Below are 26,149 nucleotides of genomic sequence, written 5' to 3'. Positions count from 1 at the left end.
GCTCATGGGGACGGGGACGGAAACGATGATAAATTTTTTACCCATGTCATTCTCTAATTCAAATAGCACACATTGTTTTAAGACAATAATGAGCCTGAAGTGGCCAGCATCTCCGACGGTACTGACTGCCATGGGCAAAAAATAACCTGGATATTCAATGCCGGGTCTAATCAAGGCACCAGCATTGAATCTAGAGCAGTGTATCATAAACTGTGTGCCGCAGCAGATTCCAGGTGTGCCCCGACGAGACACCGGTAAGGAGGAGAGGCACCAGAACCAGCTGACTGCTTATAGGACGTACCTCTCACGGCAAGAGACACGTACTATAGGCAGTCAGCCGATGCCGTCGACTCTCCTCCTTGCTGGCATCTCTCTTCCTCTCCCCCGCACCTCCTCTCCTGCAGGATCCACCACCAAAGTGAGAGGTTCAGGGTCGTGGCCAGATGGGCCTCCGTGCATGAGTGGATATCGGCTTGATGACGTCCATGCACTTCTGGGTACCTTCTGGCCAGGGCACTGAGTTTAGTATGCCCCAGCTCCTCTCTGCCTCTGGATTGTTCCAGAATTAAGAGAATAGAGCTGCAGTGGTCTGCCCGGATATTCAGGGAAACTAACCAGGTAGGAACATTGAACATCTGGGTGTGGTTCGCTCAGTGAGACACAACCAGGTCAGAGCTTCTCCTGTCTGGTTTTTCTCTTTCAATATTAACCCCAAAGTGGAAACCTTAATATTGACAATTTCTTTTTACTAAACATGCACCTTTTCCCCACATCTGCTACACATTAACCTAATTTTACCGAGCAATTCTTAAGAACGTAATTAATCCCTACATGGTTTAGCAATAGAACTTAGGGAGAAGTTGTCAGTGTTATCTTACTGTTAACCCCAGTTATTAGTAACTAGGTCTCATTACATAAAATGGGACCTGTGCTAAAACAGCGGATAACTATGCCCCTATATGGTACTGAATCACCTACCAAAATACTTTTGTACAGATTGCCATTGCTGTCCTCCACGCTGACCCGGATTATGCAGATGCCATCTGTCTGCTGATTGTAAGCGGGAGACAATAAGGCAGAAGAAATAGATGTGACAGACATGGAGCGCTTGTGATTCTTGGGGTTGCAGTTCAAGGATGGAAGAAGTGATGTGGCGTTGGCCAACGATGACACCCCTGAGGAAGTCGTGTCTATGGAGTGCAGCGAAGAGCAAGAGGAGGAGCAGTCCAAAAGCTGTAACAAAAAACAGAATGTAGGGCTCAGTGGAGAGGTTCCCCACTTCTCTGCAGTACTATCATATAACCAGAAAGAAGATCAGGTGGAACTGCATCACAAAGTAGCAATGAGTTTGTGCTGAGCAGTTTCACTGTGCCATTGTTTGTGTTCAGTAACAACCTAATTCTATATAGGGAGCTCAAAATTGTGCATGCAAATTTGGGTGCGCACTCAATTTGTGCATGCAATTTAATTAATAAACAAACCAATTAGCCCTAATAATCAATTATCAGAGCTAATTAGCATTAATTTAAATTTGCACATGCACCTTCAGGGGCTGGGCGCAGCTCCAAACTGGGGAGGGGGGAGGGGGCATGGGTAGAATCAGGGGCATTCCTGAAATTTGCACACAGTATTACAGAATATTTTAGGCACGAGAATTTATACCAGGTTTCAGCTGGTGTAAATCCTCACATTCAAAACTGGGTGCGGATTCTGGCACCAATTTTTTCTTTTTCAGTCCTTATAAGGATTTTTCAACTTTTCTTAGTCCATTTGCATTGGACCTACTTGTCACAACTCCGCCCTCTTGTCCTTTTCCTGGTATCCTTTCTTTTCTTTAAATATTATTGTAGGTCTCCCTTTTTCCCATTTGTATCTGTTTGTCCAGTCGTGTGTCTTGTTTTCTGTCCTTTTATGCTATTGGGTTTTTATGGTGTATTATTTGTGTTACCCTAATTTTGATTGTACAACCACCTTGAAATATATGACGAGGTGGTATATCAAATTCATAATAAACTTGGAAACTTGAAACTACCATATATAGAATTGAATCCTAAGTGCTTGAAAATGCACCCTAAATGCAATTCACTAGTTTCAAGTTTATTAGGTTTTTATAGACCGCCTATCAAGGGTATCTAAGCGGTTTTACAATCAGGTACTCAAGCATTTTCCCTTTCTGTCCCGGTGGGCTCACAATCTATCTAATGTACCTGAGGCTATGGAGGACTGAGTGACTTGCCCAGGGTCACAAGGAGCAGCGCGGGGTTTGAACCCACAACCCCAAGGTGCCGAGGCTATAGCTTTGGGAAGCAGTGCTACAGTATAAAGCTACTAGGGCACATTTTACCTTCTAAATTCTCACCTGCAGGGTAAGAGGAATGTTGGGGGTGCAATTACACTTTAACTGGACAGAGCTGATATAGAGCACTAAGGGCGTACTTCCATAAAGCGGAGTAGGTGCTAACGTTTATGACCAATTATTTCTTTTAGTACTTTATATGTCGCCTAAAAACTAGGTAGATTACAATAAAACAACCTTTTGTTGTCTGCCTCGGAAAAATCTATTCCTGAACACATTACCGATTGTTCATTGTCAGACTACCACTATAGGTTTCCTCTTTACTACCACATCGATCAATTTGGTAACGGTCTATTGTCAAATTGTTACTTTGAGCGTCCGTTGTAATCCGCCTAGAACTTCAGATTCAGCAGAATATAAATACAAAAATTAAATAAACAAACACAAATTTTAAAAAATAAATATCTATGTCAAACGAACCTATGTCTAAACAAACAAGAGGTGTGCTGAACAGTCTGTCTCCACTGCGCCTACACTGTACATAACACAAGCAGATGCGTAAATAAGTCGAATGCTGGCATATAAATGCCCTATTCCGTACTGCATTATACAGTATCTTAGAAAACATCTAGTCTGCAGGTGGGCGTATGCATTGGGTGAGGTCTAGGCAGAATGTGCATGGGGTGCAGTGGCATAGTGAGGGTAAAAGGCACCTATGATGGTGCTGCCCCTCCCCCATCCTCTTCTCCACCCTCTCCTGCGGCACACACGCCCCCTACCCTTCCCCTGTACTTCTTTTAATGTTCCCTGCGCAAGCAGCAGCCCCAATGTGCTGCTCGCGCCAGTTTCGGCTCTTCCTCCGACATCACTTCCTAGGCGCAAGCCTAGGAAGTGATGTCGGAGGAAGAGCCGATGCTGACGCGAGCAGCAGATTGGGGTTGCTGTTTGCTCCAGGAACTTTAAAGAGGTACGAGGAGAAGGGAAGGGGCACGCATGCGCATACGCAGTAGTAGAGGGGGGGAAGGAGCAGGGTGGAGAGGAGCACGGGTGCCAGCACCCCCCACCAAGATAGCACCCGGGGCAGACCATTCCCCCCTTACTACGCAACTGATGGGGTGTACAATTATGCAAATGAATTATGGAATAAGTTGCATATGTATTTCTTGCAGCTAGGCTTACATACACCAGCTCTCTGACTGGCTTAAGTACTTGTGCCTAAGGGTGCATGTGTAACATACCTAGTTATGCTAGTATTCTATAAAGAAAAGTGAACACCTATTTTCCTTTTCTGAACAAGCTCCTACTACTGTGACTGCCTTCTGGGTGCATTATTTTAGAACTCTGGGTGAAAAACTGTTGCGCTAAAGTTACCCAGCTACTTTTAGGTTGGTAATTTCTGCAACTCTGCTTAAAATGATAAATTGGCTGAATATTCCTGTTAAAGCGAACTGGGTAAATTATTGACTTTAAGTGGACATGCCCTTCTCAATATTAGCCTCATAAATTTGATTTGGATGAGGGAGAAGGGTTGATAGTGTGAAGAAGATAAGCCCAATATGCTAATATGCTTCTAGATTATGTTTCCTTTGGGCTTGCGTTAAGTGATTCATCTAGGTGTAATGAGGATAATTTAGAAGGTACCTTCTTCTGAGCTTCATCGGATGTGTCTGTAGGTGTGGTGATGTCATCAGTCTCCGACTGGGTTGAGTTTAAGGATGATACGCTGACAGAATCCATGCTCTCCCCAGAACTTGTCCCATTAGGGGGAGACTTGGGCTGATCCTTGGTGGGAGAGGTGCTGGTGATGACATCTGATCCTAGAAACAACCTGGCAGCAAACAGCAAAGTCCCAGTTACAGTAACGAGATGGGATATACCTGCCTTCTTTGAAGAAAACGTGCCACAACTGCAAGAGAACAGGGGTTGCAGAGAGAGGCAGTGCTACACATATTCCGAGATCTCATGGCTTGTGCAGCTGTCACTGCATCATTTAGAGCGGTGCTTTCATGCAGACAGGGCTGTCATTGGCTTCACTTGGAATACCTAGGGTTACCAGATGCCTGGGAAAACCCGGTCATGTCCGGGTGCCTGGTCCGGGTCTGGGTGCCTGGTCTGGGTGCTAGTCATGTCCGGGTGCCTGGAGGGATTTCCAAAACCCAGTAGTTTGTCTGGGTTTTGGAAGGCCCCAAGCTCAAGGCTGCATCTGAAGGGCTTCTGCGCCTGTGTGAACACTGATATGATGATGTCACATGCAAGCACGCATGCACATCATCGCATTGACATCTGCAGATGCACAGAGGCCCTCCAGATGCGGCCCCGAGCTCGGGGAAGGAGAAAAGAGGTTCATGTGGGGGGTGGGGAGGGGCTGGGGCAAAACAGGCTGGACTGGGGAAGGAACGGGGTGGGGCCAGGTGTCCTCTTTAAGCCCAGCACTGCCATAGAAATCCCATCCCCAGATAACACTTCCTGAGCACAGTTTTGAAGTGAAAGAGGCTATTAAAGCCATTGCAGATTGTCGCAGAAGAGAGGGGTTGTGGTGGGGAAAAAGGGTCATGATTTCACCTATGGGCAGTAATAGGCACCCTGTTATGAAAGGCTCAGGGCAGCTGCCTCTTTTGCCCATAGGTAAAGGCAGCTTTGGCAGATATTATGGAGGCAATTCTATAACTTGGCACCTTGAATTAGGTGCCATAATGAGGTACAATGAGTTCCATCCTATATTGGCACTTAAGCATGTTTAAGACATTATAAAATAATAGCATAAACCCTATTTGGTGCACCAATTGTTAGACGTGATCACTTATGACAAGCAAATGGCTGATGTAAGTGGGCATGTCTAAATGCACTGTGCAACGCATACAACTGCTAGAAATCTATAAGCTGTATGTGTAATTTTCAGAATACAGCCCCTCATATTTATGCTCTTCTTTATCAAACAGTATCAATTATAGTCTTGAGTAAGACATTGACAAACTTCACCACCATAATATTTCAATGTCCCATAAATTCTTTGTATGAAATGTATAAATCCTATTTAGGGCTTCAGATTTGCCATTTGGTGCCACTCATTTCTGGGGTCACCAATCAACTTCTGGCAATGGCTTCTTCACCAGCCCCATTTAACTTTTTTTTATGTTTTTGATTTATCTTTTTATATATAAAGTGCTCTGTGCAAAATTTATAAATCACTTCTTAGCTTTTTTTAAAATTGCAATAACTTAATAACTTAGCTTAAATCTTTTCAGTTGTTAACATCGGGAAGGGACCTGTCATTCGACATGTTTCGCCCTCAGGCTGTTTCAAGAAAAGTCCCCCCTTTTGAGATTTACTCATGCCATGTGGATCGGGATGGCATGAGTAAATCCGATTAAAACATGGAAAAAGAATTAATTTAAGTTTCATGTGGAATATCGTGCGGCACCAAGCGATGCCTAAGTCAAGATGCCTAACAATGCCTACCTGAAAAGTAGTCATGGTTAGGGTGGAGAACAGGTGTGCTTGACTTAGGAGTCACTAGGTGTTTGTGTTAGATGCCAGTAAATATATTTATTTATTTTTAAAATTTCTATCCCATTTATCAACTAAGCCAAGAAAACCCTGATCTAATGTAACGGTGCCTAGTGACGCCTAAGCCTTGACTGGCACCTACAAGTTAGATGCCCTTCAAGAGAAGTCCAATAAAAAAATGTTTTTTTTTTTCTTTATGTTTTTTTCTTTATTTCTACACATTCCCTTGAAGAGTGGACTAAAACTGCCACCACACCATTTCCCCCAAGAGAACAAATCCAAGTAGTGTTAAAATATGGAAGGTTTATTAAAATATTGTCAAATCCATGTGTTGGAGAGACTCAACACAGCTGTGTTTCAGCAACTAGGCCTCTGTCGGAAGTCTTACAATTTTACAAGTGGACAAAAATTTACCAATGAACAGAGGTAGCTTCCTTTAACACAATTCTTGGAGATGCTGTCCTAATGACAAACACGCTGTATGTGCAGAAGAATTTCTAATTTACTGTATTAAAGGAAGTTATCTCATTCATAGGTAAATTTGTACATGATGTTTGTCCACTTGTAAGGTTGTAAAACTCCTGACTCAAGCATAGTTGCTGAAACAAGGCTGTATCAAGCGTCTCCAACAGGTGAATTTGACAATATTTTAATAAACGTTCCATATTTTATACCATTTGGATTTGTTCTCTTGGTGCCTCACTCTCTTCTTCTTCACTGAATATAATCCCATGCTCGTACATTTTTGATTAGATTTTTTATTGATGTTTAAGATTGTAAACAATGAATACTCATTTTACTCCCAATTCAGAAGTCAATTAAAGAATCGGCACTTTTCATGTACCACTGATGTAATCATTTCTGAAGACTAAGGGTCTCTTTGGACTAAAGTAACTAACAGGTTTTCATCGTAGAATCAGAGTATTTTAGGGGCCGATGTAAGAATGGTAAGGGTACCTGCTAAGTCCATCTATCATGCCTTAAAGGGAGTGTGCAATCCAGAAATGGATCATGCATGCTAAGCCAGTCTGAAAAGACTTTAGCATGCAGGAATTAAAACTGTTGGGTATTTCAGCAAATGGGGTTTTAGTTTCTGCATGGTATACAGTTTGATAGCTCTTCTCAATAAGGCCTACACTGTAACATTTGCCTGTTTTATTTTGGTCTTGCAGTCTGCTGTTTGATATTTTCAGGGTGCAGGGAACACTTACAGGCTTAGCCGCTTCACCACGCTCTTCCTGGGCTTTGGCGAGGTGGGCCCATTCTCTACCGCTGCTTCAATCTCACAGGAGATGCTGAAACTGCACAGTACAAAAGATTCCAGTTAGACTTTGTTCCCTTGGACTTTCTTCTTTTCTCATATTCCTCTCCACATCTTCTCGCCAGGGTAACTGCCAGGATGTTCCCAGTCCCTTCACTGACTGAAGCTACCTCCATGACTTGAGTTCCTCACCAGTGCTCGGGGGCCAGCAAGAATCATCCTCTCTCCTCCCTTTTCTAGGGTCCAAACACTTCATTTATGTGGTACAGCAGAACTCCACTGGCCCTGCTACACTGACCAGAGGTCACTAATGCCAGAGTTGGGCCACTGGCACGCACATTTTATACCCATCCAAAGTAGTGGAAATTTAACTTGCTTCTCACTAGTACCGGGTCTTACTGGGACATCAGCACGGAGGCCCTGATTCTATAAATGGCATCTAAATCAGTAGGCACCTAGGAAAAGAGCGCTTACCACATGTCAATCAAATTTAGGTGCAATTTGTAGAATCGTGCCTACCAGCGCCTAAATCAAGCTAGGTACTACTAGGCATTTACAACTTAGGTGCTGATATATTAGGCCAGGGTTTTGCTGGCCTAAAATACTGGCATTTAAAGTAGGTGCCTTCTGATGCCTAATGTTTTGTCACAACCAAAGTCCGCCCCTAACCATGCCTACTTTTCATGTAGGCGCCTTGCCGATTTCAGCACGGAACTTAAATTGTTTAAAATTGGTTTTGAAATTGGCTTTTAATAGCATTTTCAATTATCACACCCATTAAGCCAATTAAAAAATGTTAAGTTCTGCACTGAAATTGGCTAGGCGCTGCCGATCTAGGCGCCATTTACAGAATCAGGCCCTGAATGTCTGGTTCTTCACTGATATTCAGTTCTGGTGCCTGGATAATCAAGCAGGCCTATAGTTTGCTCTAAGTTGGGCATAGATCTCGGATACGTGCATAAAGCAATTAGCAAAATTGGTGGTAACAATAATTGTCATTATAAAAACTATTTAGGAGAATACTCAAATTAAATACCGAATTCCCAAAACCTAACTGAAATTCAAAAGACTAAACATTAAACAAAACAAAGCAAAGCAAAATAACGTACAACATAAAGAAATTTTTAAAAATATTTTCAATTATGATGTGCTCAGTCAAACGCCCTGCCTGCCTCCCACCCAATATTATTGCTAGATTATCACACTCTCATAATTGCAGATCAAAACTTGTCTCTATGCTGCAAGAGTGTTTTCAGGCAGTAAGGCGAAATGCTGTCCATTTAAAAATGAACCGCTGCTGGGATAGCCCACGTGATCAATTATTTAAATCCCTTAAAGTGATAACAATAATTGGCCTTAACAATCACTAATTGGCATTATTTACTGGTTATACCCGTAACTGCTTTGCACCTCTATTTTATAACCTGTGCGCCTAATTCATCTCATGTACAACTCTAAAGGGGCATGGCCAGCGGAGGGGCATGGGCGGATCATTAGGTGCTCCCATGATTTAGTTATAGAATATTTCCATTTCCACACCTAACTGACAGCAGATAGAAACAAGATTTACACCTGCCTTTGACAGGCTTAAATGCTTGCGCCTAAAATTAAAATCCAGGAATTGCAGGCACTAGATAGATATCCCCAAGGTATTGCTCAAACTCTTCAAAAGATCCCTCGGGTAATAAGTCAGTTTCTTGATGTTATAAATGTAAATATATTTTCACCACTTAAAGCTTCAGCAGAGCCACTCAGTTCTCAAACAATCTCATCGCACCAAGATTTACACCCCTACTGCGTCTAAAGTTAGGCATGAAAATGAGTTAAGTGAATATTCTACGTGGAACTGGCTACAAATTACTCAATTCACACTTAGGGCACATCATCCTGGTACCTAACTTTGGGTGACCTACACAGAATTCCCCCCTCCTAATGTGTTGTTCTACTTGCATGGTTAGCTATTCAGACACCTGCATTGAGTATTGGTGGTGGCTGGATGACTTCCAGATCTATTCTGACTCTACCCCTGGCCCCCAGTACTAACTGGAGAGTGTTGTGATTGTTGCAGTAGATATTCAGTGGCACTGTCCACTGATGTGCTGTTGAATATTTGCCTTAGAGTTGGGCAGTGAGTTTAACTGGGCAAAAACCTCATGTACCTAGCAAAACCACACTGAACTGCATTTTCAGCATATCAGTTAGAGAGCAGGTATAAAATATACCTCAGTCACATAGCAGCCAATCGTAGATAAAACCAGTTGCTCTGCCCAGTCTGCATCTCTCCTGCTTTCATTTCGGGGGGAGGGGGGGGATCAAAGGGGCCAATGGCAAGAGGGAGTGGGCATCCTTCCTGTTTGGAGGGGTTGTGGGCGTCAGCAGCAGGAAGGAATGGGAATCTGCCGGGCTAGAATTGGGGGGTGTCGGGGGTTTGGGAGGGTCAGCAGCAGGCGGGAGTGGGCATCCCTCCTGCCAATTTTGGGGAGGTCCTCTGCCGCAGCCGGCTCAGCTGATCGCAGCAGGGGTGTTTTCCTCCCGATCAGCTGAGTCAGCAGGACTCTCCACGGGGATTAAGAACATAAGAAGTTGCCTCCGCTGGGTCAGACCAGAGGTCCATCTCGCCCATCAGGTCCATAACCTGTATGGTGATCCTTGTCTAAAACCCTTTAATCTCCTTTATCCATCTATCTATACCCTTTCATTATTCTATCCCTATTCCTATTCCCTTACCACAATCAGCTAATGGCAAGGGATCCCTCAACAAAGATAGGCGGCTAAGCCACCTATCTTTGTGATCAGGTGCGATTCTCTAACCAGCACCTGTGACATGCGCACCAGTTAGAGAATCGGGGGTGGTTAGGTGTCTGTTCGTTAGGGCAGACATGATTCTGTCTAGGCCACCGGTAGATGATTTTCAGCCGCTTCTTAGGCAGCCACCGAGACCGGCGTCCTATACAGAATCAGCCCCTCAGTGTGTCTCAGTACAGCAACATTTCTATACAATTTCCCCACAGTCTGCCTACAACAGTGTTTCTCAGCTCAATCACTGAGCACCCCCTTGCCAGTCAGGTTTTCAGGAAATCCACAATGAACCTGCATGAAAGAAATTTGCATACAATGCAGGCAATGTATGCAAATCAAGTTTATGCATATTCATTGTGGATAGCCTGAAAACCAGACTAGAAAGGGGGTACTTCAGGACCAAGTTGCCTAGAGCACCAGATACGAGTAAGGAATTCAAGTACCTCAAAGGTATAAATAAAACATAAGTGACAAACCTTTTTCCAATGGAATGAAAATTCTAGAAACAGGGGTCATAAATTTAAAACAGCCAGACTCAGCAATAAACATGAGGAAATATTTCTTCACAGAAAGGGTGATGGATGACTGGTAAAGCCTGTCTGGGGATGTGGTGGAAGCAAAAACTTTCTCAGAATTTAAGGAGATATGGAATAAGCTCACAGGATTCTAGAATTCAAGGTGAAACCCAAGATTGAGTACGCCAGAGGAGGGGGCAAATTTTATAACTGTGCACCTATGTATAGCTACTCAAAAGGTACCTAATCTACACATATTCAACAATGAAAAATAGGCACCTACTTTCTTATATAAAACACTAGCCTATATTCTATAACTTAACTTAGGCGTCGGTAGGTGTCCTACTGGTGCCTAACTTAAGTCCAAAACGCCATTTAAAAGTGGACTTAAGAGAAATGACAAGACACCTACCAATGCCTATAAAATGACATCAGACTTGTGCCTCCTGTAGGCATGGCTAATGCCAGAAGTGGCATTAGGTGCCGGTAGGCGCCTCCAGAGACATTATCCATTTCAAAGGTAGGTGCCAGAAAAGTAGGCCTTGAAATCCCTGGCCTACATTTCCGACACCTACCTTTGCTGGAGCTGCTATGCTCTAAATGGCATTGTCACGTGATTGACACTCGATCGGCGGCTGCTTTTAAGGCAGCCGTTGATAATGGCTGATGATAGAGAATCTGGGCCTTAGTGTGTGCACCTATGACCTAGAGATATGTAAGTGAGGTAAATATTCTGCATTTTTAGGCCACTACTGGTGTTAACATAGTAACATAGCAGATGATACACATAAAGACCCGAATGGTCCATCCAGTCTGCCCAACCTCATTCAATTTAATTTTTTTTTTTCTTCTTCTTAGCTATTTCTGGGCAAAGATCCAAATCTCTGCCCTGTACTGTGCTTAGGTTCCAACTACTGAAGTCTCTGTCAAAGCTCACTCCAGTCCATCTACACCCTCCCAGCCATTGAAGCCATCCCCAGCCCATCCTCCACCAAACAGCCATATACAGACACAGACCGTGCAAGTCTGCCCAGTACTGGTCTTAGTTCTTCAATATTTACTATTATTTTCTGATTCTAGATCCTCTGTGTTCATCCCATGCTTTTTTGAACTCTGTCACCGTTTTCCTTTCCACCACCTCTCTCGGGAGCACATTCCAGATATCCACCACCCTCTCCGTAAAGAAGAATTTCCTTACATTGCTATTGAGTCTCCCACCCCTCAGCCTCAAATTATGCCCTCTGGTTTTACCATTTTCCTTTCTCTTGAAAAGATTTTGTTCTACGTTAATACCTTTCAAGTACTTAAACGTCTCAATCATATCTCCCCTGTCCCTCAGGCCAGTCGGGTTTTCAGGATAGCCCTAATGAATATGCATGGAGCAGATTTGCATGCCTGGTGCCTCCATTATATGCAGATCTCTCTCATGCATATTCATTAGGGTTATCCTGAAAACTCGACTGGCCTGGTGGTCCTCCAGGACAGGGTTGGGAACCACTGCTCTAGGGTATACATATTCAGGGCTTCCAGTCTCTCCTGTTAAACCGGTACATTCAATACTGAGCCATGTCCGGCCACCAACATAAAATATATGGGTTTGTGCAGCCAGTTATCCTTTATCCAGTTAAGGATGATATACACTTAACTGCCTAAGTAAAACCAAAAATAGGATTCAAAAATAGGATAAAACCATTTATAGAAATCAAATAGTGCTTAGTTTTTCCAAGGTGCGAGGGATTACTTCCTACAAATTACTCTAATCATCACTGATTTATCAGGCTGTGGAATTCTATTCCTATGCCAATAAGATTTATCTCAGAACATTGAAAAATTTTATTTTTTTGGGGAAGTTTGTACTTTCATAAATTGTTGTTACTTTTAATTTGGCTTTTATATGGAAATTCCTAGAGTATGCTCTTGTACAGGGGTGCCCAATAGGTCGATCGCGATCGACCGGTAGCTCGCCAAGGCAAAGTGAGTCGATCATCCAGGACTCCCTTTGCCTTGGCGATCTATCGGGCCGATCAATCTTCCTCTCCCCGATGTCAATTCTGCTGTCGGAGAGGAAGTTCGGGCCAGCCAATCGCTGCCTGGCTGGGCGGAACTTCCTCTCCGACGGCAGAATTGACGTCAGGGAGAGGAAGATTGATTGGCCCGAAGCAGAGAGAGCATGGGGCGGCGTCGGCGTTATCCATTGGGTCCCGTTCCCCGATGGCAAAGGCAGTGGCAGTGGCTTTGGGAAGGGCAGGGAGAAAGAAAGAAAGGGGCGCAGGCAGGGAGACAGAAGGAAAGAAGAGAAACAGGAAAATAAGAAAGGGGGCATGAAGAGAGAAAGAAAGGGCAGGGAGAGAGGAAGAAAAAGTTGGGGGGGGGGAATGATGTTTGAAGGAGAGGAAGCATACAGGCTGAAAAAAAGATTGGATGCACAGTCAGAAGAAGAAAGTGCAACCAGAGACTCATGAAATCACCAGACAAGGTAGGAAAAATGATTTTATTTTAAATTTAGTGATCAAAATGTGTCTGAATTTATATCTGCTGTCTATATTTTACAATATGATCCCCTTTTACTAAACCGCAAAAGTGGTTTTTAGCACAGGGAGCCTATCAGCGTTGAGAGCAGCGCTGGGCATTCAGCGCAGCTCCCTGCACTAAAAACTGCTATTGTGGTTTAGTAAAAAGGGAGGGGGTGGGTATTTGTCTATTTTTGTATGGTTTTTACTGAGGTGACAGTGCATAGAGTCATCTGCTTTGACCTCTTTGAAAAAACCCCGGAATAGAAATGATAATTAACAATTCTATGCATACAGTGTGCGTTGTGTTTTTTAAAAATTTTATTGTTGGTAGATCATTTTGACTTGGTCATTTTAAAAGTAGCTCGCGAGTCAAAAAAGTGTGGGCACCCCTGCACTAGTATCTTATCTGTATCCCACATTGAACCAATCTTAGGGCTCCTTTTACTAAGTTGCGCTAGCGTTTTTAGCTTGCGCTGAAGATTAGCACGCGCTAACTCCCGTGCTATGCGGAAAATACTAACGCCAGCTCTATAGCGCAGCTTAGTAAAAGGAGCCCTTAGTGTAACCAAGGTTATAAATAAAATTTAAAAAGTACAGTTGTACCTCGGTTTACGAGTGCACCGGTTTGCGAGTGTTTTGCAAGACGAGCAAAACATTTGCAAAATCGGTGCCTCGGAAACCGAGCATGGCTCGATTTACGAGTGCCCCCCCCCCCCCCCCCGCAATCTGGCACCTTCCCCCCCCCTGCGATCCGGCCCCCCACCCCCCCCCCCGACGCGATTGGGCACTCCCCGCCACGACCTGGCACCCCCCCCCCGACGCTTCTTACCCTCATCTGGGCACCGGCACCGGCATGTCCTGTGCTTGGTGCCGGTGCCCGAAGATCGGCCTCCTCTTCTGCTAGGCCTTGAGCATCTGAGCATGCTCAAGGCCTGCGAGTTCACGAGTGGGTATAGTTTAGGGCTATCTCGATTATTGATTCTTTTATATAGCTAGTTTAAAGTGGAATCTTGGGGAATAGTTAGGGTTTTCTTTTATTGATGTGTTAATACATAGAGTAGTAGGGATTAACAAGAACTGCAATCAAACTCTAGCCCACGCAAGAAAGAAAGAAGAAGAGAAAAATTAATACCAGTTTGCCCGCAGTCATCTGTACTGGACCGGTGTGTGATTGGACAATTAGAAAAAGCTTCTCCTGAGCTACAATTGTGGTAACTGTAATATATTGTTAATTTTAATGCATATTAAATTTGTTTTATTTAAAATTTTTGAGTGAAAGAAATTTTTTATGCAGCTTTGGCTATTTCCTGAGCCACTGGAAATAGGCAGGGTTACATTAGTATATGCAGGTAATGTCCCCTAATGTAATGTAATTAACTTAGGGCCCCTTTTACAAAGCTGCGGTACCAATTCCCCCACGGCAAATGTACCACTCAGCCCATTCAGTTCCTGTGGGCTTCTTCAGTGCATTTGCCAAAGAATAGTACTGCAGCTTTGTAAAAGGAGTCTTTAGGCGGTTAAGTGCTGAATCAGCATTTAACCACATTAGAGCGAACTCCACCCTCAGAATACCCACAAAATCTCTGGCTATTGCTTTAGTGCTGCTGAATATCAGTGGATAGCCCTGCACCAAGCAATTTAACTGGGCAGGAGCCTCTTCTGCCCAGTTAAATCGCTCAAAATATTGGGCCTCTAATTTTATGCCCTACCTATGCTCCATGCAGTGTGTGGCACAGTGGTTACAGCTACAGCCTCAGCACCCTGAGGTTGTGGGTTTAAATCCCGTGCTGCTCCTTGTGACCCTGGGCAAGTCACTTAATCTCCCATCTTTGCCCCAGGTACGTTAGAGAAAATGCTTTGAGTACCACTCTCTTTGTTTCTTTGTTCTTGCTAACATCACACAGCTCTATTTGATTGATGAGGAGTCTCTACAGTTCTACAGCCCTCACCTCTGGTCTTCAGTTAAGTGCTGCTGGCTCTGGAACCATCTGATGAATTTATGGTCCGGTGTCATGCAATAGCTGTTACAGGCAGATTGAAGAAGCTTAATCTGAGCAATCACTTCAAACTCCTACAACAGAATAAATGCAAATAAATGATCTTTCTTTAAAAAATTTATAATCCGCTTATATACCTAAGCGGCTTACAGGGTAAATCATCCACAATAGTACACAAAAGTTTACATTACATACATTACAATACAAAACCAGCATGTAATAAAAATGGGGGAAACCCATGAATAAGCCTTAATATTTCTTTTCTTTCTGTTCTACAAGCATGTACCAGGCATCATGAATCCAATCAAACCCATGGGAATCAGCTAAAAGCTACCACAAAAAAATGTGTCTTAAGTAATTTTCTCAGACAAAAGGAAAATCCCAGGTACTTAAAAATGATATATGCTGCTGTTGTTAAATAAGAATGATCAGAAACTGAAGTGGATAAATAATACACAGGCCGCCTGATGTTCAGCGTTACTGAACTGGCCAGGAATGGCTCCTAGCTGGTTAAACAGCACTAAGCCGGCTAAGCACTAATTAATGTGAGATGGTCATTGAATATTAGCGCTGATAGTCTTAAGGTTTTTTAAAATTGATATTCTGTTTAACCACATCAGTTAACATGGATATTTAAGCAAATACAAAAATATATATGCTATAATGCTATTCTTTTGGTTAAATAAAATTATTTAAATTGTTTTTAAGGTAACGATTCTTTTCCTCCTTTCAATAAAGTACAGCAAACAATTTGTTCAAATATGAATGATAAACCTATTAAACCGGAGATGTGTAATTAAGAAATTATTGCAAGGTGAACTATCTATGTATTTCTAATACCGTGTTTCCCCAAAAATAAGCCCTACCCCCGAAAACAAGTCCTAGTCGTAGGCAGCTGCACTTCCCTTTGCCAGCCATACAGCCGAACCGCCGAATCCCTGCTGACCCTCCATCTTTCCTTCCCAACCGATCCCCGCCGACCGTGACCATAAATACCTTCCGGCAGAGGAGTGTCGGGCCAGCAGCACTTACAGGCTGCTTCGTGGCCTTCTTTGTACTGATGACATCATCAGTAATGCAGCACACAGAAGGGCTCAGTGAGAAGGCCGTGAAGCACCTGTGAGTGCTGCTGGCCCAACGCTCCTCTGCTGGAAGGTATTTATGGTCGCGGTTGGTGGGGATCAGTTGGGAGGGAAGGATGGATGGTTAACGGTGGTTCGGCTGCTTGGCGTGGGCGGTTTCTGAAGGGTTCTGCTGCACGAGAGATGGGAGGGAGGGAAGGATGGAAGCTGGGCAAGGGTTCTGCTGCACAGGGGGATGAGAGGGATGGAGGGATAGAAAGATGCTGCAGAGGGAAGGCATAAGGGGATGGTTGAGAGGAGAGGAAGAATTGGGGTGAAGGAGAGGGAGAGATGATCATGTACATGAAAAAATATAAGCCCTATCCGAAAATAAGACCTAGTGCTTTTTTGAGGCCCTAAATGAATACAAGACACTGTCTTATTTTTGGGGAAGCATGGTAGTATAACAAAATAAGCAATTTTTTTTATATAACCATAAAATAAATCTGAAAACTGTAAACATTAAGATTATGTCAGTATGAATTAAGTCTTTCTGTAGAAAACCATGATTTAAATCAAGTCTTTGTTTATGGAGGCTTTTCATTGAGTAGGCTGGGATATTAATTATGTGCATTTTAGATGAGTTTGTTTTATTTATTTGTATGTTTTGTATGTTATATGATAATTATGTTTGTATTTTGTACACCGCTTAGGTTTAAGCGAGCTAGAAATCTTTTAAATAAATAAATAAAATCCATCCTGGTGCTACTTGTAGGAACACCCCTGAGCCACCCAGACCCCTCTTCACACTCTAAGGGAGTTAGGCGTTCAGCTTATAGAATAGCGTGCACTCAGAGGCAGTTGCAAATTCTAATTGGTACCAGTTAATGTTAATAATTGGTTTGCAGCATCTCTGAAGCATGCACAACTAAATTGACACCATATATAGAATATGAGGGATAATGCATAAATGTAACAGAGTGTAGGGGTGGGGGACTCTCACCCGCATAACTTACAGAATAATGTAAATTACACACATTTCTGCTACATTGATATGCCTGTAGTTACACCTAAAGTAATTGCAGATCCTGTACAAAACTGTTAGGCAGAGCGAGACACAATGGTAGTATTCTACAATAGAATCTGAGTGCCCAGATACCATTATAGAATAGACACCCACCCAGTGGCATAGCCAAACCCAGTATTTTGGATGGATCCACAGTTAACTTGGATGGGTCCTTCCCACTTCTCAGAGATATTTAAAAAGAAAAAAAAAATACAGGATTTTTCACCTATCCAGCAGCTCTCCTCTTCTCAACTCCATGACATCCTGGCATCTGCCCTCTTATCTTCAAATCCCGTCCCTCCCTGGTGGACACCCATAAGGTAAACCAGAGAGGGACGGGGTTCAAAGATAGGAGGGCAGATGTCAGGAGGCCGCAGAGTTGAGAGAGCAGAGTGGTGCTGTCGCTTTATGGAACTGGGCCCATCCAGGCCCACCCGTAACTATAACACTGCTTCCATTGCGCATCCTCAGTGTGTCTAAATACAGGTGCCCAGTTATAGAATTGTCCCTTATATAATATCAGGCCAAAATCTCCTTTATTGTAGACTGTTACAATCTGTATAAAGAAGGGGGTAGAAGGAAGACAGAGTGAGGGAGGAACTGCCAAATTTTCAAAATAGTGGGGCTATTCAGTCACTATCCAGTTAAGCTGACATGGAAATTCTAGAACTTGGCACCGAGACGTAGGTGTCACAATGGGGTGCGCTTAACCCCTTTATTACAGAATATTAATGCAAAGCCGTGCTGGCATGTCAGAATACAGCTGGGCCTACTTAGGGTGGGTCGACGGCTGGTGTTATTTGGCATGCCTATGTGCGCCATGCGAGACATGCAATTGATAGTATTCTATAAATTGCACACGTCACTTGGTGAGGCACATCTGCTGGCCCATGCATCACCCATGTTCTGCCCATGTCTATGCCTCCCTCACAATTATAGGTTAAGCAATTTTGGTGCGTACTTTATAGAATAGCATGTAGTAGATATGTGCATAACTGTCAATTATTTGCACCAATGGTAAAAGTGCCAGAATTCTGTAATCTACACACATTTTTTGGCACTTAACATTTGGCATCAGATTATACAGTAGAATTACCCTTTATATGTGATAGGGGCACTGACAGCATCACATCTACTGTACTAGCTCTATATGTAGTGGCATCAAATATACATGTTAAATACTGATACTGGCACCAACGAATATTGGCCACCCCCCAAAAAAATATAAGGTAAAAGCTTGCTTTTTTTGGGGGGGGGGGGACTAACGATACATTTGTGGATTAGTTTTTGGGAGTTAACTCCTTCTTCCAAGATCAGAACAGACCCATACCACTTTATGTAAGAGAGATATCCTCTCGAAAGGAGCAGTACTAGGCTAACAAAGCCATATTTTCTTCTTGCCTAAAGTTAAGGACCTACATATTACAGTCTTAAATCAAATCACCAGTTTTTATGATCAACTAAACCTCTTTATTATCTTTGTAGCAAATAAAAAGCAAGATCTGTAATGATACGACGAGGTCAGGCCCTAGGAGGAGAGATTCAGCGGCTTCAACTTATTCAAAATGTCGCTGTTAAGGTTATTACAGGATCTAAAAAATATGATTATATTACTCCGTTGTTGATAAAGGCACACTGGCTCCCCATCCCCCAAAGAATAACATATAAATTTGCCCTGATACTATTTAAAACACAAAAAACGAATGAACCAGCATTTATAGATAAATTGATTATATCTCATGAACCATCTAGGACACTTAGATCCTCAAACCAACATCTTTTTTTCCCCTCGTTGAAAATAATCGGCACTCGCCATACAACAATATTTTCTGTAGCAGCTCCACAATCTGGAATTCATTACCTTTACACATCAGATCTGAAACCAATTTAGAGAAATTCAAAGGTGCCTTAAAATGTTTTTTAATCAAATATGCCTTTGAACTCTAGATACTCCATTCTGTTTAAAGATATCTAGGGATGCCAGGTACTCTTTCCGTATTTGCTATTTGTCTCATCCAGACTCTTTTCTTCTTTTAACTGAAATTCAGCAGCATAACATGTGTTTTCCTCTTCCTAGTGTTTGTTCCTGACATGTTTCTTTTCTTAACTTTATTGTAGTTCTTTCCCCCTTTCCATGTATAATCTGTATGGTTTGTCCATAGTTTGAAGATAACTGTGTTTTAAACTATTCTACCCCTTATTTTTATTAATAATGTATTTTCGCCTAGAATTTTGATAGGTGTTTAATCAAATTTTAAATAAACTATGAAACTATGACTAGTGAACGCATGCTACATGGACAACACCTTGTGGCTCAGAAGTGACCCTGGGAGGTTCCCCTTCCAGCCTTTGATCATTCTGAGGATCTAAAGAGCTTGGTGCAGTCCTCCTGGGTGCAAAGGAAGGGGTGGGGAAGAAGAAAGGAAGTAGCGGGAATACAGGCATCATTTATAACAAGAAGCAGGTAAACACGAATAAAACTGACATTCCTAACTTGGTACTCTCTATAGAAACATTAAAAACATGATGGCAGATAAAAGCCAAATGGCCCATCCAAAGCATTCACTATCTCCTCCTCTCTTTAAGAGATCTCACATGCCTGTCCCACACGTCTTTGTCTCTATCACCTCTACCAGGAGACTATTCCAAACACCTACCACCCTTACTGTAAAAAAGTATTTCATAGTTTATTAAAATTTGATTGAACCTTAACATAGAATTTGAAGTGTTGTACATTAAAATAAATGGGGGAATTAATATTAAAACAAACATGACTTAGTACAAAACCATTTACATACTGGGATGGGATATAAAACAAGAGGAAAGGGGGAGAACTCCATTAATTAAAGAAAAGAGAACCAAAAAGGAAATAACATCAAGGAGGGGAGGTAGGTAAGTTAAAAAGTGATAAAATATCCAAATGGTGACTCCCTCATAAGCATCTTTAAGGAAAAAACATTTTAAATTGCCGTTAAATTTATCTAAGTTTTTTCTGCTCTAATGTATAATGGAAGGGAATTCCAAACAGTAGGACCTGTAACTGAAAAAATGAAAGTGCGGCGTGTCCCAATAATTTTTAATGAGGGGACACCTGAGCCTATCACCTCTTAACTTCATCCCACATGTAACAAAGCAAAAATCACTCACCCGCCTCCTTTTTTCAAAGTTTATCAAGCCACCCTGTAAAAAGCAAAAGAACATACTAAGCTGCAAAGTGATTAGAACTGTTTATTTATTTGTTTAATTCACTGTATGAAGCTAACCTCAATGAGCAGAGCTGTAGCCTGGAGAGTGTTGAGGAGCTTTAGCTAGGGTTACCATACATCCGGACATACCCAGACATATCCTCTTTTTAGAGGACTGTCTAGGTGTCTGGACAGTTTTCTAAAACCCGGCAATTTTCTTCTTACCTTAGGGTGGGCAGTGGAGGATCACCCGCAGGTGGGAGCCACATCAATTGCGGTTTCGCTGTGGGTACCAGTGGTCGAGAGGTAGGTTGTGAGCCGCGGGAGGCGGCAGAAAAAGCCCCAACGCTGCTTGAGATTGGGGCCACATATGGAGAGCATCTAGGCATGCGCATGATGTCATTGTGAACGTGTCCACGTCCAGATGTGGCCCTTTGCTCAGGAAGAGCCGGGGCTTTTTCTGCCACCTCCAGTGGTTCGGAATCTGAAATGATCACATTAGGTCAGTATTGAAACAATTACATTGGTTGCCAATTGAAATGAGGATTGAGTACAAAGTTCTGACGATTGTGCACCAGGTGATCTACGGGGTGGCTTCCTGGTATCTAACTCAAATGTTGAAACACTACATACCTCTTAGATCTTTGATATCTCAATCTGCAATGAAATTATCAATTGAAGTACTTGGGGAGACATACTATAGGAAGACACAAACATCAGCTATCTCAGTAGCGGGTCCACGTTTGTGGAATGAACTACCAGGATACTTGAGATTATAAAGAGACAAAATATCTTTTAAAAAGCAATTAAAAACCTTTTTATTTGTTAAGGCTTTTTATTAGCTTAGTACTGTGAAAGCTATTTTAGAGCTTTGTAAGTGCAAACTTTTATTTGCTGTTTGCTATTTTTAGCAAAGACATTTAGGATTGGTAGGGAAGAGTTTTTATGGCAGTGTTCTGTTGTGTTTGTATGTGCTCATATATGTGTGTTTTATTGTTATTCGCTTAGTTATTAAGCGGAGAAAATTTTTTAAAAATAAATAAACAAACAATACCTACTTCTGGACCATTGGCACCTGCGGGTGATCCCCCACTGCCATTAGACGTACCCATTCCATGGTAGGGGAGGAAAGAAGAGAGGAGACGCGGTGACTCAGTTTGTGTGGGGCGGAGCTGAGGGCAGGACAGGGTGCAGCTGGGATAGAGGCCACGTTGATAAATATGGTAACCCTAACTTTGACACTAGATATAGATTGAACTGTTACGAGGAGGCATTTCAGGTATGAAAAAATGCTACTCACTTAACAAAGGAGAGGAGGGTACTGGCTGTTCTTTGGGCACAGAATACTACATGTTCCAGCTGTGGACCTAACCCTATCAGAGAGCTTAATTCTGTACTACCAGGATGTCCAGCGACCACAGAGGTGCACATCCCATGTAGTATCAGAGCACAAAAGCCAAAAGTCAAGCATGGTTGAGAGTCAGAGAACATACAATAGAAAGCTTATGTTACAATACCAGCAGAGTCTGCAGAAATTTGAAGCAAAAGGGAAGTGGATATTCAGTGGATATTCTAATACCCAGGCCTGCATCTAAGCAGATATTGCAAGAGGCAAAATCTGGAAGACCAGCCTGTGCATCTTACACATCATGATTTATAACAAGTGCCATGGGGCCCCTGTAGAGAAGCACACTTATTGAGCCCCAGTGGTATAATCAACTAAATACACATACCTCAATATAGTCAGGAAGGGCTGCATCTAGCATGGTTAGGTCAGTTAAGAAGGTGCCAAGATACGGTACGGTGCCCTGCATGACTCCCTGCAACCAATTGCAGCAAATTTTACATTAAGAATATAAAGAACTGCAGGCAAGAAAAATAGAATGATCTTCCTAGAATTAGCAACGAGCATACAGAGAAAACCTCGTTTGTAATAGCAACAGTACATAAGAGGAAGGCAAGGGAGACGTCCTTCCAATCAAGCAAAAGTCTTTATTCTTTTAAAAGTGCAGTCACAACAAAGATCCAAGTTTCGGTGTATCTAAACGCCTTCCTCAGGGGACAATGGATAGAACAGCTGAAGAGATAAAAAAGCTTGGTGAACCAAGTGGTAACAAAATGGCCTTTTTGCTGCCGCTTGGTTCACCAAGCTTTTTTACCTCTTCAGTTGTTCTATCCAGTGCCCCCCTGAGGAAGATGTTTAGATACGCCAAAACTTGGATTCTTGTTGAGACCGCACTTTTAAAAGAATAAAGACATTTGCTCGGTTGGAATGACGCCTCCTAGAATTAGAACATTCCAGTCAGTCTGGTTCAGCACAATCTTTATCATTCTATGCATGAATCGTGCCTGCTCTTTGCAACCTGCCACGTACCACTTTTAAGATGTTTGGAGGGCCATTTTCGATATGACGTCCAAATCCAAGTTGCAACGTTTTGCAGCAGACGCACAACAATCCAGTACCAGACATGTCCATTTTCAAAACTGTAAAACGTCTTATCTTGTTTTTTGAAAAATGGCCATTTTTCAGATGTTTAAATCTCTTTTTGATAGCAAAAAAACACACGGAAAAGTGAAAAATCAATAATGTTAAAGCAAACACTTTCACTAGAAATATGAACAGGATGTCATGAATAATTAGTGCTGCTGTAGTTCCAATTAGGGGAGTTTCAAATTGCTGGAGGAAAAAGCCTCAGATAGGAACCCTTCCACCACCACAATGGTGGTCCAAGGTGGTCGGGCGAACACCTCACTGGCAAAAAACCTCCAGACCAGCTCCCACAATAGTGAATTTAAAGCAGGACTTCTTATGGTATAAAGATAGAGGAAAATTTCCACTTATCAATAGATAGATCGGTACACCGACGATGGCCAGCGTTTCACATCTCTGCTGCCTCAGGGTGTATAGCAATCCAATCGCTCTGTAACCAAAGATTTAAACAAAGCTCCAATTAATAAATAGACTGGAAACGTAACTCTATGAACCAGTTCAAGAAAAAAGCCTCGAAGACATACCTTTAAGCTGGACGCAAAGCGCATCTCAAGATCAAAAGATGGCCGCACCACGACTGTAATGGGATTAATATAGCACTCCCGGGTGATGCACCCGGAAGTGAATACGTGGCAAGTTTCACCATTGAAAAATGTTAAAGAAGTGTATGTTGATGAAAAATACTGACTGTTATGACACTTGAATTAAAAGGATGTTTTAATTTTTGTTTTTGTCTTTTCTTTTACCCTGTCTCCTTCTTCTTCTTATTATATATATAATTTTCAATGTTAAAGTTGTTGTTAATAGAATGCGCTCCATTCAAGTTTTGAAAAATATTGGGGCTAGTTCAACCCACCGTTGGGAGTGGCTTCCAGGCCACTTAGGCCCTGATTTTATAAAAGACGTCTCCAGTTAGGCACCTAGACAGGTGAACTAAGACAATCTAAGAGCCTAACTTAATTTTTTAATTGCTTCAATTGGCGATGTTAATTGAGAAGTGCCATTTAGAAACCAATTAAACAACTATTAAAGTGAATTCATTTGCTAGTAGACACCTACAATTTGGATGTAGGCATCTACACTTAAGCATCTCCTTGAAAAGTAGGCGTGGTCAGGGGCAGAGTTTGGGTGTGGATTAATTTAGATGCCAGTAGTTTAGGCCAAGAAAACCCTGGTCTAATATACTGGCATCTAAGTTCCTGATGCCTATGGGTGCCAAATTACAGTCAGATGTCACTGGGTGCAGTTCTAAAAACAGCACCTAACTTGGAATGGCATGCAGTAGATGCCGTTTTCCTAGGTGCATACAGATTTAGTCACCATTTATAGAATCAGGCCCCTTATTACCATGGGCTTAATATTACTCCCTAAAAGTTTATTTTGGAAATAAAGGAGGCCACCTATAACAGGATGGTGAGTAGAAAAGCTAACTAGATATATTTCTCTGGATATTCTCTGGCACTTCCATTAACTATAGTGACATAGGGACAAATTTGTCCCTTTCCCCGCAGGATCTCAATATCCCTGTCCCATCCCCATGAGTTCTGCCTTGACCGCATAAGTCTCAAACACTTATGATTTTTCAAGTGTTTGAGGCTTGTGCAAATTTTCCAATCGGAAAATTCAGACCTGCCTCCGGGCACGGCCAGTTCTGCCCATCCCCGCCCTGTAACACCCTAATCCTGCCCCCCCCCCAGTCCTATCTTAGCCTTGCCATCATGATGGTCTAAATTCAAAACTTGAATGGAGCGCATTCTATTAACAACAACTTTAACATTGAAAATTATATATATAATAATAAGAAGAAGGAGACAGGGTAAAAGAAAAGACAAAAACAAAAATTAAAACATCCTTTTAATTCAAGTGTCATAACAGTCAGTATTTTTCATCAACATACACTTCTTTAACATTTTTCAATGGTGAAACTTGCCACGTATTCACTTCCGGGTGCATCACCCGGGAGTGCTATATTAATCCCATTACAGTCGTGGTGCGGCCATCTTTTGATCTTGAGATGCGCTTTGCGTCCAGCTTAAAGGTATGTCTTCGAGGCTTTTTTCTTGAACTGGTTCATAGAGTTACGTTTCCAGTCTATTTATTAATTGGAGCTTTGTTTAAATCTTTGGTTACAGAGCGATTGGATTGCTATACACCCTGAGGCAGCAGAGATGTGAAACGCTGGCCATCGTCGGTGTACCGATCTATCTATTGATAAGTGGAAATTTTCCTCTATCTTTATACCATAAGAAGTCCTGCTTTAAATTCACTATTGTGGGAGCTGGTCTGGAGGTTTTTTGCCAGTGAGGTGTTCGCCCGACCACCTTGGACCACCATTGTGGTGGTGGAAGGGTTCCTATCTGAGGCTTTTTCCTCCAGCAATTTGAAACTCCCCTAATTGGAACTACAGCAGCACTAATTATTCATGACATCCTGTTCATATTTCTAGTGAAAGTGTTTGCTTTAACATTAAATCTCTTTTTGAACCATTAAAAAAAAACCCCAACCCGCGTTGAAAAGAAAAATGCAAAAAACAAGCCATTAGGATGTAGGAAGGGTCAGCATTTGTAGTACACTGGCTACACATATATCCCAGCAGAGCAGTGGGCACTGCAGTGAACTTCACATAAAAGGTCCCAGATACACATCTCACCGTGAACCTTTTATATATCACTACTACTACTTATCATTTCTGTAGCGCTACTAGACATATGCAGTGTTGTAAATTAAATATATTGTAGGTGAGCTCGCCAAAACCCACCCAAATCCTACTGGACCCAACTATACACCACCACAATAGCTCTTATGCCTGCATGTGGCACCTATATGATGGCCCAGTTTACTGAATCAGTGTATCCAATTTTTGGGGAAAACTAATTGATCAAATTGATTCACCAAAATGAATCAGGGAATCGGGAAGCACTAGTTGTTGCTGAGTCCCCTTTTCTACAGCCAACTGAACTGACCACCTGGCTACTCCAAAGACCTGCTTGTTATTCTTCTAGGACTGCCCAGAATATCTCAAGCCATCATACAGTCAGGTATGTACATTTACATCTTGGGGGGGGGGGGGGGGGGGAAGGGTGTCATTTACTACTGGGGGGGGTAATGGGGAGGTCATGCTTACATCCCTCCAGTGGTCATATGGTCAGTTTGGGTACCTTTTGGGCACTTATTTATTGTTAAACAGGTCTGGCCCCAAACGTCCAAATTATGGCCTGGACATATTTTAAAATGTTCGATTATGGCAGAAAAATGTCCGGGTCATAAACTCTCCCTAATCCCACCCACCCCACACCCACAAAATGCCCCCTTGAGATTCTGACATACTGCAGATAAGCTGTATAGAAAAGTGTCTAAAATGTGGGTTTTGAAAATAGTGATTTGGATGTTTTAGCAAGAAAAAAATGTCCAAATGCCACTTTATCCCATTTTTTGAATGTTTTTCTCTTTTAAAAATG

At 42.4% G+C, this 26,149-nt stretch overlaps 1 protein-coding gene across 1 annotated transcript in view; it reads right to left on the bottom strand.

The window, feature by feature from the left end:
- The window catches only part of RGL1 (ral guanine nucleotide dissociation stimulator like 1), a 301,090-nt gene that overhangs the window by 6,578 nt on the left and 268,363 nt on the right, over positions 1–26,149 (bottom strand). The window contains exons 11-16 of the mRNA XM_033916403.1: positions 21,934–22,020; positions 20,163–20,195; positions 14,841–14,962; positions 7,015–7,104; positions 3,938–4,124; positions 979–1,233 (exon numbers count right to left, since the gene is read on the bottom strand). Coding sequence (XP_033772294.1) covers positions 979–1,233; positions 3,938–4,124; positions 7,015–7,104; positions 14,841–14,962; positions 20,163–20,195; positions 21,934–22,020 — 774 coding nt within the window. The remainder of the gene's footprint in view (positions 1–978; positions 1,234–3,937; positions 4,125–7,014; positions 7,105–14,840; positions 14,963–20,162; positions 20,196–21,933; positions 22,021–26,149) is intronic.

The sequence above is a fragment of the Geotrypetes seraphini genome, chromosome 12 (assembly GCF_902459505.1).
Source record: "Geotrypetes seraphini chromosome 12, aGeoSer1.1, whole genome shotgun sequence".
NCBI lineage: Eukaryota > Metazoa > Chordata > Amphibia > Gymnophiona > Dermophiidae > Geotrypetes > Geotrypetes seraphini.
This window is presented reverse-complemented; position numbering and strand designations above follow the sequence as displayed.